At 36.4% G+C, this 15,511-nt stretch overlaps 1 protein-coding gene across 4 annotated transcripts in view; it reads right to left on the minus strand.

Moving 5' to 3' along the window:
* Window positions 1–2,965: 2,965 nt before the first annotated feature.
* The window catches only part of LOC147513820 (cell division control protein 2 homolog), a 78,562-nt gene continuing 66,016 nt past the window's right edge, over window positions 2,966–15,511 (minus strand). Inside the window, exons 2-14 of one of the 4 annotated variants that reach the window (XR_015215682.1) lie at window positions 11,081–11,120; window positions 9,236–9,366; window positions 8,994–9,167; window positions 7,314–7,353; window positions 6,505–6,657; window positions 5,839–5,926; window positions 5,720–5,773; window positions 5,520–5,590; window positions 4,727–4,859; window positions 4,241–4,331; window positions 4,114–4,168; window positions 3,683–3,949; window positions 2,966–3,560 (exon numbers count right to left, since the gene is read on the minus strand). Coding sequence is in view for 3 of the 4 variants with exons in the window: in XM_086597117.1 (XP_086453243.1) it covers window positions 4,154–4,168; window positions 4,241–4,331; window positions 5,520–5,590; window positions 5,720–5,773; window positions 5,839–5,926; window positions 6,479–6,657; window positions 7,314–7,337 (522 nt within the window). In the remaining variant the exon portion in view is untranslated. Of the gene's footprint in view, window positions 3,561–3,682; window positions 3,950–4,113; window positions 4,169–4,240; window positions 4,332–4,726; window positions 4,860–5,519; window positions 5,591–5,719; window positions 5,774–5,838; window positions 5,927–6,478; window positions 6,658–7,313; window positions 7,960–8,993; window positions 9,168–9,235; window positions 9,367–11,080; window positions 11,121–15,511 lie in introns of those variants that run through there. The other 3 variants (XM_086597118.1, XM_086597117.1, XM_086597120.1) reach the window with 3 other exon arrangements.

Genomic DNA, 15,511 nt, shown 5'->3' on the forward strand with positions numbered 1-15,511 from the left:
GTCGTGGTGTCACAAATTATCACCTTAGTGTTGGGTACGTTGGCCATCACTTTTAGGTGGTTTTCGTCGCAAATAATTGAATCCCTTCAAACCTGAAGAAGATTTATCATGGATCGAATGGAGTTGCGCCCAATTTCAGGCCTTTGAGGTGTTTTCCAAATTGCTATTAAATTGGAAAATGTACTCTGGTATCATGAAAAAATGCCAAGTAGAAGATACTGTCATTGGAGTATTGTTTGCAACAGAAATCGGTCTCAACCGGATGAATAAAGTGGTCATATTTTTAACTTGGGCTATGAAGAAACTAATTTCCTGGTTCAAAAGAAATGTCCTTGATTATCTTGGTGAGAATGCTACTGAAGACTTGACTAACTGGAGGACAAAATGCCAGAAGGATGAACCACGTTGCCTCGTTAATCTCCTATCCAGAACTCATCCATCTCAAGAATTACATAGTAACGAAGGAACTAACAATTGTCTCTTACTTGTAATCCTTGTAAGACTGTCAGATATTTTATTACCATCTGAATTTAGTAGACCCTTAGTTGACGCTTTAGATGAAGCTTTTAGTATCATTTATTTTGTCGACAAGAGATTGGATTATTACGGTGGTATTGTTAATATGTACAAAAGAAGGCTAGCAAAGGATTTGTGGATGAGTAGGGACATCAGTAATCATTGGTTTCAAAAGACAGTAATCAACCCTGTGCAAATGAAGTATCCCCAGGTTAAGAATATTTCCTTGAATACTGTAGAGTCTCATTCGCAATTTGTCCCAAATCATCCACTACAGGTTATTAAAGAGATCGGACAGTTATTGAATTGTACCCTTTTTATCGATTCAGATGAACGTCTTATCATAAAAGATTTTATTGAAGATGGAAGGCATGGAACATTCAAAGAGTTATATGAACGAATGGAGCAACTATTTGTTGACAGGGTGTCTCTCTTTCTGACTGAACTGCAAAGTGTGGCACTAGAGTATGTTCTCCAGAGCCCTGTCAGGAAACTAGAAAAGAGAATGAGAATTGCCTTACTGTTCATGTACAAATTTGAGCAGTTACAGTTAAAAGTTCAGTGGTTATCAGATGGAAGTAATGCTGCAAGCGAAAGATCAGCTGATGGAAGGGAACCCATGGATGACAATAATGCTGCCGTTGGCGCTCCTTCTGGCACTGCAGATGTCAGTACACATGTTCATGTAGCTAATAGCGATGAAATTATTGAAATTCATGAATAAACAAGAAACGTTCATTAAATGCTTCTTTATCGTCTTTTCTCTTTCTTCGGTGCCAAAGACGTGTTTCACTACTCACAAAATGCTAATGTCAAATTTTCCTTCAGTCTGATTGAACACCTATGGTCTGCCCATCTTTTTCTCACGAAGTCAAATAATCTGTTTTTCTCTGGTTAACATACTTTTAGTGAAAAATCTTCATGACATCATGGAAGCATACGAAAGAATTTTCACTGTAAATTTTGATAAAAATACCTTGTAAATTGCAAACTCTGTCTTTTGGAACTGTCTAGAAGACTGAGGTTATGGGAAAAGTATCCCTGTGCACTAAAACACCACCCATCTACCACGCTGCAAATTAGCATAGAAGACTCTTTTTTGAGAGTGGAAAAAGTATACCGGTGTCAACATTCTCAAAAGTCAGATAAGCTAATTAGCAGCTTCAATATCAAAGGAAACTGAAGAAGAGGCTTTGGTTGAGCGCACATAAGGCTAATGGAGAAACAGCAGTGTCTGGGGGGGGTGGTTCGTCAGGCACCTCCGGTTAAGGGAACTGTTTTTGAAACGTTGTGGCCGAGCAAAGAAAATTGAGATTTCTTGTATCAACCTCACTACATTGGATTTCTTCCGCAACCTGCACAAATTACATTTTATTGATGTTCCGTTACTCAAGGATGTATTTGTGTATCCATCTCTCAAAGATTCTATCTTCAATGGGGATGCAGACGATCTTCCTCATATTCGAAATCTCAAACAAGTTTGATGTGTTGCTCGGGTGAGAAATAAGTACACATACACACGCACGCACACACACACAAAAAGAAAGGTCTCCAACTTTAACTATTTGTTATGAATGATAGTAACATGTGCATTTCTTCTTTTGCTTTTAGGTACGGCCAATACCTGCAAAAGAAACTTCCCCTTAGCCGCATAAATCACCTCGCCTCGGTCATTCTATAGAGCTGCTGCCCATCCTCTTTGGCTTCCTTGAAGTGTGCCATCAGTATTGAGTGTGTAGTACCCATGCTCGGGTTTGGCCCAAGTGCAATATAGATCCTTTTTCTCTTCTATCTGGATGTGAATGTTCCACCTTTGCATTTGTTGCTCTCTCAGGTCCCTCTTGCATTTTGTAGTTGACTGAGTGAAGCTTAGTCCGAAACATCTTGAATAATCAAGTTCGCCAACTGTTGTAGTACAATTCTTACTACTGAAAATTCTTTGGTTCCTCTATGCCAAACACCCAATACATGATTAAAAAATAATAATAAAAAAAAACAAATAAGTAAATACATGTAACCATTAAAAATCAAACTGATCTCATACCCAAAAACAAGTTACAACCCTCGAAAATCATTACTAAGAATAATTGGGAGTGTAGACCTCGAAAAACATTACTAAGAATAATCGGGTGTGTAGACCTAATTCCGTCTCAATGTCTATCAAGTTGATGGCTTTGATTTGTACGCCAGATTTTGAATTTTGATTTTCGCTAATCTTTTTGTAAGAAAGTGCCTGATATCAAATATAGAACGAGACACTTCAAAAAGAACATTCACACATAGGAAACACCATACCATTGGTGATTGAAGAGGAGAACAATGCTACTTGATTTTCCATTCTCGTTTCTGACCCTTACCCATTTTATTTATCTTTCCACTTTTCTTAACAGAAATAATAAAAATAAATGCTTAAACTATGGTTTCAGTTGTTGGACCAATCAGCCTTGGATGTCCCCTGAACAGGTTTTGAGTGTCCAGAAATTCATTCTCTTTGTTTATATTGAAGCAACAAAGAAGATATGAAGTAATATTTCTCTTCCTACAAAATATTCAACACTACATTGCAAAACAAAAACAGCAATTTCATATCTAATGCAACCTAAGACAGTCAAAATTATATCAATAGCATATTCGCAAATGCAGAATCAAGTTCAAAACTATACAAGTATCTTCAAAAGTGAGAGTCAGTCAACCATCTTCAGAACAATCTACAGTATCTACTACTACCTACTACGAAAACAGCATCACAGATTCTCTTGTCTACTCCACAACATAGTAATCAAAATTCTTATGCCTCCACACGCAACAAACATCAAACCCTGCACTAGGTACTTGTTTTCATTTTTTAATATTTTACACAGGTATATAGACCTTACACGAAGTTTTTTCATTTTTGACTGAACCAATTCAGTAAAGGTAAATTTTGATAATCCACCTTTTTTTCATGTTACTTTGTTAGAAAAGTGCCCCAAATTCTTTCAGTTCATGTGATGCTGTTTCCGTAGTAGTAGATACTGTAGATTGTTCTGAAGATGCTGTTAAACCTGTTAACAGGTTAAGCAACTATTAGAACGCAGGTATAAGGTAACACAACAACAATGACTTAATTTATGTTCTATTCTTTTGTGCGTGCATGTGTGAAGATGTTAATGCCAGATTCACACACCCGTTGAAATATGGATGATTCAGAGCTGCTTCTGCAGTGATTCGATACCAAGATTGAGGCAGTGTGCATGTGTGAAGATGTCAATGCCAGATTCACACACCCGTTGAAATATGGATGATTCAGAGCTGCTTCTGCAGTGATTCGATACCAAGATTGAGGCAGTATGCGTGTGAAGATGCTAATGCCAGATTCACACCCGTTGAAATATGGATGATTCGAGCTACTTCTGCAGTGATTCGGTTTACCAAGATTGAGGCACAGCATCCTCTGTAAACAAGCAAAGTACTATCATATGATATGGTTCATACCCCTTCCTCGAACTGATAACCAGCATTCTCATTTCAAAACAAAGAATTATTATCTAATTCATGAATTATTATCTAAATCATGTCCTAATAATAGCTTTATAACAGTATATATAATTAACTTACAGATAGCAAATCGACTCCTACTTCACCGAGTGTCGGAAATTTATTCTAACAGTACCTACAAAATTCACTATGTTAGTTTAAACATATAGATAATTGAAAATTGAAAATCAAATCATTGGGTTTTTACCTGTCCATCAAAGTACCGAAGAAGGTAAGACGGATAAAATTTCCAAAGAATCACCCCAGGCCAACTCGTCTCGGTGTGAGAGCCCAACAAACTAATTTAAAGGACATGACATTGATTGTTAGTGTTTTATTATAGACATTAATGACCCAAAAAAACAAATTTCACTACTTTACATTAAAATTTTTTATCTGAAGAAGCTCCCATACCCTTTCAGTTTAATGACCCAAAAACAAACTTCACTGCTTTTTACATTAAATACAATTTACCACCCAACAAATTCTTTTATCTAAAGAAGCTCCCATACCCCCGTGTCAGCACTACCCGATTAATGGAACTAACCAATGCCCTCAACTCAAAACATAGAAATTAAAGATGAAATTGTTGAACATTTCAAAAGGTTGGGAAGAAAAAGGAAAAACTAATTTTATGATTTTTCCTTGGACATTTCAGTCATATTAGAAAAGAAGTGTCCAACTCATCACCAACCTGAAGACAGTCAAAATTATATCAATGGCAGAATCGCAAATGCCAAGTTCAAAACTATAAAAGTATCCACCGCTAAAGTGAGTCAGTCAATAATCAACAGTCCACACACAAATCAACAATGTACAGTCAAACCCTCATCACGGTGAGGAAACATAACTAGGTCAACAAAACCAAATTTCACAAGAATTGTTGCTATAAAATATAAACACTAGACTTAAAGAATAGGAGAAATTTGAGCTGATACTGCATTCGAAATTTGGACATCCTAAAAGGACCTGCAAGATGCCAAGATTCCCCAGTAACAAATTGAAACAATAGCCTCGATCTGTCCATCATTGCTTCCTTACACCAAAGGAGATCCGCAAGCATCAACGACAAATGCATAAAAAATACAAGTCCCCACTCATTACACTAGTTCCTTTTACTACAAATTGTTAAGATCAAATCTCTAATGTGACTCAGAAAAAGGATGCATTTTCCAACCCTCTCAAAAGATGTGCATGCATGACATGAACTGAAAGAATTTGGGGCACTTTTCTAACAAAGCAACATGAGTAAAAGGTGGATTATGAAATTTCACCCTTACTGAATTGGTTCAGTCAGAAATTTAAAAAAAAAACTTCGTGTATGGTCTATACCTGTGTAAATTATTAAAAAATGAAACTACTAGTTTAACAGGTTAAGCAACTATTAGAACGCAGGTGGAAGGTAAACACAAAACAACAATGACTTAATTTATGTTCTATTCTTTTGTGTGTACGTGTGTGAAGATGCTAATGCCAGATTCACACACCTGCTGAAATATGGATGATTCAGAGCTTCTACTGCAGTGATTCGGTTACCGGGATTGAGGCACAGCATCCTCTGTAAACAAGTAAAGTACTATCAAATGATATGGTTCATACCCCCTTCCTCGAACTGACAACCAGCATTCTCATTTCAAAATCAAAGAATTCCTATCTAATTCATGTCAGGTATATATAATTAACTTACAGATAGCAAATCGACTCCTACTTCACCAAGTGTCGGAAATGTATCTAGCAGTACCTGCAAAATTCACTATGTTAGTTTAAGCATATAGATAATTGGAAATCAAATCATCGGGTTTTTACCTTTCCATCAAAGTGCCGAAGGTAAGACGGATAATATCTCCAACGAATCACCCCAAGCCAACTCGCCTCGGTGGGAGAGCCCATCAAACTAATTTAAAGGACATGACATTGACTGTTAGTGTTTTATTAAAGTCATTAATGACCCAAAAAAACAAACTTCGCTACTTTTTACATTAAATACAATTTACCACCCAGCAAATTCTTTTATCTGAAAAAGCTCCAATACCCTTCAGTGGCAGCACTACCGTGATTAATGGAACTAACCAATGCCCTCAACTTAAAACATAGAAATTAAAGATGAAATTGTTGAACGTTTCAAAAGGTTGGGAAGAAAAAGGAAAAGCTAATTTTATGATTTTTCCTTGACATTTGAGTAGAAAAGAAGTGTCCAACTCATCACCAAAATCGGAGAAATGAGAGAGTGCAACACACATGATATTTTCTAACAACTAATTCGCGTACCATCCGAGCACAAACAAATTGTATTGATTTTAAAAAAATTGAAACTATCATGTATTTTTAGGCAAGAAGAAAAGTATATTGTATTTAATGTAATAAATAGCTAAGTTTGTTGTATTTTTAGGTCATCATGTCTCTATTAAAAAAAGAAAACACAAAGAAGAAAAATAAATTAAAAAACCTGTAAATCTCAGTTAGCACTTTCACCTCTTCAGCCCTGTCATTCTTGACAAATATTGGTAGGCAGTTCCAATTGGCCATTTCACCAAATATACATCCCAAGGCCCAGATATCAGCTGGGGTGCCATAATCAACAACCCCCAAAAGTAACTCGGGCGCTTTGTAGGCCCCGGTCCCAACCTACAATAATACTGTAAATAATTACAACTGATCATAAAAATAACAACATATGAAACAATACAAGACTTCTACCAGTAAGTTTAAACATCATTATTATACTAGTATACTGCATTGCAATAGGGGTGTGAGCGGAGCCCCTGCGTATGCTATGGTTATTCGACAAATTCACTTTCCCAACATTAGACTACATGCAAAGAAGCTTGATATCAAAGCATAACCAAATAAACAAGAAATTAGATATTGCATGCACAGCAGACTGAATATACCCAACAATAATGTCAACCAAGTTTAACACACCTAAATAAATTGTACGGTAAGATGTACTCAGTTTTTACTGACATGCTAACTAGTTCCAATATATATGCAACTTAACAAGTTCCAATATATGCAACTTTCACCCGGACTCAACTATAAAATACCAAACTTAACTTCACCACCTCCCAGGTATAACTTATTAACCCCATTACCAGTTACCACCAAGACTTAAATCGTAAGTCAAAGTCTTCAGTTCTCCCAGTGAGTAAGAATATATATATACACTATCCTATATGAGTAAGAACATACAAACTTTTCTTTGTTCACAAATTTTGTTAAACAAGAGGAGAACTATAGTAAAACTTTATAATTATAGAGAAACAAATAAGGATGAGAATTACCTTCATTGTGAGAGGAGAGATCATTATAACTAAAAAATCCCTACAAAACAAAATTTAATATAATCAGTTTTGAATAGACTTTGTGAGAAAAACATGTTAATATATGTTAATCTTACCGTGCTGCATGTTGAAGGGTAAACAGTTTCTGCTATTCTTTCTATAATAATAATATCTTAGTAAGAACAAAAAAAGTTGGTGAAGCAGTCAAATTTTTGGAAATTCTTGGGAGTTTGTGAAATGTGCTCAACTTTAGTCAACGCAAAACTAAAATAGACTTTTTTTTGTTCGAAAGTCGAAACGACTTGAAGGATGGAACAACATATCGATTCAATTGCTATTTTAATTTGAACAAAATTGGAAACCAAAGCTACAAAACCCTTAATTAGTGTTCTACTTTGAAAGAACAAATCAACTAAAATTCGGAATTAAAAAGTTATAAACACACGTGAATCATACGGGTTAAGAGAAGAAACTCGCCAATATTTGTTGCAAGATCCAAGGAACGAGATAATGTTGGGACCGAGTGAGAGGAGACCAAGAGAGAGATAGAGGAGTTGAGACTTGAGAAAGGAGAGTTTTGGCGGAGAGAAAAGCATACAGGCAGACATAAACCTTCCAAACGACATTTTGGGCCACATACCCCCACCCCACCCCCACCCCCCCCCAGAACGTTCGCTCCGCTCACTTGATTAAGTTTAAACATCATTATATATGAAAAGAAAATCAACGACTTAATAAACAACAATATCAAATAGTGCTATAACGAAATGTAATTTCAACATACTAATCATAAAAGAATCATCTCACATAATTGAGAGCACAGTCAATAATCCACACAAGGAACTAATTATCTAACAAAAACAAATTTGATGTCAAAGACACAAGGATAAGACCATAGTTCACATATTGGTATCACAAGTCATAGATGTACCATATAAATAAGTAAGACTTCAACTCAAATTACATCCAAATCATTATTTAATCAGGACCATGGTAATCCACACAAGGAACTAAATATCTAACAAAAACAAATTTGATATCATAGACACAAGGATAAAACCATAGTTCACATATTGGTATCACAAGTCATAGATGTACCATATAAATAAGTAAGACTTCAACTCAAATTACATCCAAATCATTATTTAATCAGGACCATGGTAATCCACACAAGGAACTAAATATCTAACAAAAACAAATTTGACATCATAGACACAAAGACAAGACCATAGTTCACAGATTGGTATCACAAGTCATAGATGTCCATATAAATAAGTAAGACTTCAACTCAAATTACATCCAAATCATTATTTAATCAAGACCACGGTATTTCAAAAGTAGATTTTCATCTTAACCATGGCAATACAGCAAGATAATACATATAATACGAAGTAAGGATTACACCCAAATTTCATCTTAACCATGGCAATATAGCAAGATGAGCCAACACCCTTTTTTGAACAAAAGAAAAAACAAGTTCTATCTAGGAGTTTCAACTTGAATTCGGATGAAGGTATTGTCACCTTAATCCCAAGTAATTGGGCTGTCCAATAGCCCAAAAATACACTAATGGACCTCCTCTTAGTAAAACCAACTCAATGCCCATCAATTAATTTAATGCCATGAAGCCAAAAATTTCCTTAACAGATCATTAATAACAAATAAAAAAAAAATACATACGAGGGGAGATAGGTTCAGATTCAATAGAATCTTAGCAGATCCAAAATCAGCAATCTTCACCCTATGCGGTGTAGAATCAGTGTCAACAAGTATATTTGACGCTTTGATGTTACGATGCATTCCTCTTTGGTCATGAATATGAGCAAGTCCAGCCGAGAGTTGTTTCATAAAAACCTGCCAAAAGAGACATGTATTTAGCTGATTTCAAGACAAATGGACACGAAACACCACCACCTCCTTACCTTCACCATATCAGGACATTCTATTTCAAATTTCATTATGTAAGCTGTCAGGTTCATGTTCATCAGCTCTGTAACAAAACAGAGAAAGTCCTCTTCGACAAATACATCTTCACACCTGAAATTCAATGGAACTGGTTACCATATTCTCTACATATTTAGATGTAGGTCCAAAGTCATCTGGTTCAATACATATTTAAATGTATTAAGGAGTGAAAATTAGATTAGTCTATTGTATAGTTACAACCTCTACGGTTCTGCCACAGCAGTATCTAGATGTATATTCTCCACTGTAATTGTGGCCTCTAAGCCCAGCAAAAAATAACTCATGACCTCCCACTTGAGTCTCGTGTCTTACACAAATACTTGGTGCATTTGCAAATCCTAAGGTCTTACTCAGCTTCAGAACAGGGCAGTAGCTCATGACATTGTTTTTCCTAGCCTTGACAGCTTCTACTTTTGCCAGTAAAACTTAATAACAAAAAGGATACCACTGTATGGACACAGCTTGACTATAGTATGAAAGTTTTCCATACACGTGATTGAACAAAAGCAGTTGGGGAAAAAACTAAAGAAGGGCAACTCTTTAACTGTAAACTCAAGTATCAATTTATGAGAAAATAATGTGCAAACGATGGCAATGAACGTACAGTTTCAATGAGCAAAGGACTGTTAAACCTTTCATGAACATAATTTTTCAAGTTCTCATTAAGGTTCTAACAATTTTCATCTTTTAGTAACTAAACATTATAATAAGTACAACAATTCATAACGTGAATATGTTGCCTATCAAAAGTCACCTAGAGCCTATTCTTCATGAATTTACCTCAGAATGTTTGGATGAATTAGTTATTAGTTCGCATATTATACAATTTAGGGGAAGGACCATATGGCATAGTTTATTCTACATGGGATACTAAGCAACAGAAGTTGGTAGCTGTGAAGAGAATGCCAATGGATGAGGGTGGGATTACAAAGTCTACAGTGTGCTAACTAATTCATCCAAACATTCTGAGCATAGACTTTGTAATTCCACCCTCATCCATTGACATTCTCTTCACAGCTACCAACTTCCGTTGCTTAATATCGCATGTAGAATAAACTATGCCATATGTTCCTTCCCCTATCGCCTATCCCTGTCTCAATTACCTTCCCATGTTCAAAAGCCTAGACAGTAAAACAAAATTTCATGAAAAAAAAAAAAAAAAAAATACTTGAAACATTATTATGATTACAGTAAAAAAACGAAGTATGACATTATTATGATTACAGTAAACGTCTGATAGTTATGTTCACAAAATAAATTTACTAGAAAAAGCAATGGAAAAAGCAATCTTAATTTTCGGCAGATTTTCTGTTTCTTTTGATCTATTTTCATTCAAAAAGCAAGCCCAACTCCTCACAACAGAAAAATAGCTTACGATTAAACATCAAAGGTTAGAATCACAACAATAACCAACTTATTTTCAATCTTAGCAAATAGTGAATCCCAATCCCATCCATCTCATTTACATTTACAAAAATTACATAAACTTCAATTTTCTACACACTTCTATATTATAACCCTACCACTATATCCAAACCTCCAATTTCAAAACCCACAAAAACATAACATTTAACAGGAAAAAAAAAACAAAAAACAAAATTCAAAAAAACTGCAAACAAAACAGAATTTCCACAACTGAAGTGCACTAGATCTTCAATTTCATTTAGCTTACAAGCATATTCCTCAATCATTGGTCCTTCTATTGTTTCACTAACACATAAATGTAGTGTTTTAAGGTACTTCTGCAACGCATCATAAACACCGGTACAAAAGAACAAAAGAAACAAGGCAAGGGCTCTTACAATTGGCCAATGCAATTTGATGAGTGCCCGATTAAATCACCTTCAATTTTGATGACATTAAGTGCATTTACAGAAGAAAAAGTAGCAATTTATAGTTTATAAATCTAGTTTCCTATGCTACTAGGTCGTGCGTTCCTGAGCCCTTACTGGCGTTACAGATTTATGTTGGGCCAGATCTTAGTCACACAAACCGTGGGAAGTGGTCCTCGCTCTCGCTCTCAAACCGCGCTCTAGCGATTTGAGAGATAAAGCTCCATAAAATCGCGATCTGTGAAACTAGAAACCGTGCTTCGAGATTTCCAAACCGCGCTCTAGAAAAAATGGGCAGAAAGCGTCTGTTTCTCAGCATAAAAGTTGCAAAACATAGTTTTTAACTTACTTCTTTCATCATCTGTTCATCTAATGAGCCCAAACCAAATAGTATTTGTGTTGAGAATTTGAGATGTTAGATATATTATAATAAAAGACTCTGAAATGGCTTCTTTAACTGGTTTTTAGGTTGCTGGAGTTGAGGACGAAGGAAGATGAAAAGTTGACCGAAGTACTGATAAAGCTTTAGAAAAGAGAAGATAAATTAAGCTTGGGCAGTGGGGAGTGAGCAGCTAAAGATAGAGTTTGCGGGGAGAAAAGGAGAAGATAAAAAAAAAAAAAATATTTTTTACTTTTTGGTTCTTGTGATTAATATTTTTTTTACTTTTTGGTTAAAAGTCACAAATCAGTACCTTACCAAGGATTTTACACGTAAACCATGAGATTGCTGCAATTGTATAAGTGGGTTTTGATTTTTGTTTGGACTCAATCTTAAACCAACCTAAATAAAGTATTATTCTTAATTATGCAACACCATAAGTCCGTGACAATATGGACATACTCATTACTCACGTCAATATAAATTTCCTTTTCATATGAAAAATTAAGATAATTCATATTTTTTTTTGTTTTTAATTCAAAATTTATTTGACTAATTCTTATGATAATATATACAAAACATATTGTATTCAACATTTATTGGCGCTCTGAAGACGCTCTAAAACATAGAGCTTCCCAACATAGGCGCTCTCACGATCCTGCTTCCGCTCTCGCTCTCGCTCCCGCTCTACGATCTGGTGACTAAGGGCCAGATATGAATGTGTGCATTTAAAAGTTACGTGGTCTAGTATTCTGGGCAGATAGTACGTGATTGTAAGAGCATCTTCAATGGGGGGTGTAAACCGTATAGAGTGGAAAGTTTACACCCCAAATGTCAAAAAATTATATCCAATGGAGGTGCTAAACCGTAGGTAATAGACTATTAGTTGATACTGAAAAGGGAAATTCCCCATCTCGCTATCACTTGATAAATAGCCGCGACACTAGAACATACGTCCCAACAAAGAAATGTTCGGACGCCACTTGAGCGTCGTCCCTATCTATTTCTAAAGTCATAATTTGAAATTTTTAAATTTAACGCCACTTCAAGTGTCATCCGAGTTTAAAATTGAATTTTTTCACATTTCTCCATTGGGAACAATAGAGAGTGGATATTTATGGGCTATACAATAATTTGCAATTGGAGTTGTAAAATCCTAATGGCACCTAGGTGGAGCCTATGTGGAAGTGTAATTTTACACCCCCCATTGGAGATGTCCTAATGAAATTATTTTAACTTTTAAATCTATATCCATGTATCACCTCTCTCTATATTAAAGTAGAGTATGTGGACAATCTCTATCCTAGGTGGCACTCTTCCAAGAGAAAGTAAAGCCACGTGGACATGGACAATCTCTTTAGTAGGTGGCACTCTCCCAAGAGAGAGTGAAACGACGTGGACACTCTTAATAATTATATCTTTGTGTATTTAGTTTCCTAATTAAACTATAACTTATACTAAAAAAAAGGGTAAAAAAATATAAGCACGAATAGAAATCAATTCTAATTTGGAAATAAATAGATAAATACATGTACAAAGATGTTCCATAATACACGTTCAAAGATGTTCAAAGATGTTCAAGTTGGACCTCACACCGAGAAGCAGCATACTGGAATGGAAGACGGTAGAGGGGGTGCTTGTGCTCCCTAATGCAATAAAAATTGTCGTCAGAGAGAAGAGGATATCCCGTATCTGCGGACAAACCGAGAAAAGGATATATTGAGCACTCCCTAGATCTCTTATATGTTGTAGCAATGAAGATATCCCCCCTGGTCTGCCTTTGGAGTCTACGTGCCAACCTATGAATCAAGAATAGCAAGTTAAGATGAGGGTAAACTATATATAACAAGGGGAGAATAGTTATAACTCACCCCCAAAACGGAATTTGGAATAGTTCAAACGAACTCAAGGTTCAACTTCTGTAGACTTCCAGCTGCTGGACAAATATAAAGGAAATAATTCCCAATCTTTATCAGAGCCAGGGAGATTTAGTATAAAAGATCGACTTCCTACCAGAACGAGAGCAGAAATAGTGGTAGCCGATGCCCTTGCCTTTGGTGGTTCTATTCAAGTAGAATTGGAAGATAGGCCGCGACAACTAATCTTAATAGAATTATGTTCATTGTAGAAGTTGGCCGTGAACAAGACTCTCCAGAAATTGCCAGTCCCTTGACTAGGAGATATACCGATAGAAATTGCACGCTTCACGCGAATCAAAGGTCGGGTTAAAGAAAGCGCAAGGCCGCAATATGTCCAACAAGCATACCAAAAAGGCGTCCCCATTTGAAAAGGGGCTAAGTGTGGAAATTGAGTTAATTTGGGCACAAACTTCGACTCCAACGCCGCCGAGATTCCAAACGCTACACAAACAGCCTCAAGGTCAGGCCATCTAAGGGTGGCAGCCGGTGGTTCGATGACAGATTGGTCTGAAGTAGATGGATTCGATCTCGAAAGGGAAGGGGGTGAAAGGTCAGCCATGAACTAATTAATTAACAGCCCTATTGATTGCAAAGGGACAAAATGAGACGGCGGATAGCAACTACAAAGCCAAATACTAAAGGGGCGGCAGCTAGTGGATAATGAGTTATTTGGAGAGAGAGATATATATACTTTGATAAAAACAAAATAGATGAAGCAACATTAAATTAAAACAATGAAAAAGGAGCAAGATGAACAAATATAACCTTGGAGCAACTAAGAAGACTTGAAAAACTTCATTCCCATGCCGGGAAAACAAGAGAGTTCACCCAATGGTTTGTTAGACGAAATAATAGGTGAGGTTGAAGAGGCTTAATGGAGTTTGAGAGGAGAAAAAGAATGAAGAGAGAAGAAAGGAAGAGGTGAAAAAGAATGAAGAGAGAAGCAGGGCAAAAGTGAAGAGGTAATGGAGGCGGGGGGTTCCCTAGAGGGTTTTTCAAAACAACCTAAGAAAAAGTGACACATAGCTTCAACATTAAAAAGAAAGTCATTTAGTTTGGTAGGAGCAGTCGGGTGTTGTTGGCACCGCAGCCCAACAGTGGTCTACGCACCTAAGAATGGGCAACTGTTATGGACCGATTTGGGATTAATGGACCCCAAATGTTTGGAAGAGCCCATGGATTGATGGATCGTCGCGGACTGGGAGTAGGCAGCAAGCATGAAGCAAAACTAGAGAGGAGAGCGCAAAAGGCGAGGGACAGGTGTGCAAAGTCAGAGAGAGCGCAGACTATATGGAGGAACCAAGTATGGAAATAAAGGGGAGAACCCTAAAGGAACCAAGTATAAATAAGAGGGGAAACCCTAAAAGAGAAGAAAGCACTAGAAAAAGAATCAAGTCACAACAATTAGCGCTTTGTGAATAAATTTGATCAATTTAGGCACACGTCACGATTGCCCAAAAAATAGATTGATATATGCCCAAACAATGTGAAGAACTCCACCACAAAATTAATGGATTTCTTCCTCGGTAAGTTTAGCGTACATCTTTGTATGTATTGGAAATAACAAGAGTTCAATTAATTGCATTAAGTGAAGGCATGTCTTAAGTGAATATATCTTCAAAACTATCATGAAGTCCTCTTTGTTGAACACAACATATTACAAAATTTGAGGCATACAACATATTTGATTTTTTGCTACAGTTACGTATTGATTATTTGACCGTATCCCTCTCTTACAGGATCTATGGAAGGCAGCCGCAATCACATGTTTGGTTGCTGTTTGGAGAAATATAAATGGGGTCTTATATGGCAGCAAGAAGTCGAGTATAAGTTCCGTCATGTTTCAAGTTCGAGGAGTGGTCAAAAGAGCATGTGAACGATCGAAGAAACACATGAATAATTCCACCAGAGACTTGGAAGTTCTGAAGGCCTGGAAGTTACCGGTCAAGCTAAGGAGGCCTCCACGCATCCTTGAATGCTATTGGGTAGCACCTCCCAGTACCATGATAAAAGTGAACATTGATGGCTATTCACGAGGTAATCCTGGAATTTCAGGTTTGAGCACGCTTCTTCAAGACAGTACCGACAAGGTTATTGGTGCAT

The sequence above is a fragment of the Coptis chinensis genome, chromosome 3 (genome assembly GCF_015680905.1).
Source record: "Coptis chinensis isolate HL-2020 chromosome 3, ASM1568090v1, whole genome shotgun sequence".
Classification (NCBI taxonomy): domain Eukaryota; kingdom Viridiplantae; phylum Streptophyta; class Magnoliopsida; order Ranunculales; family Ranunculaceae; genus Coptis; species Coptis chinensis.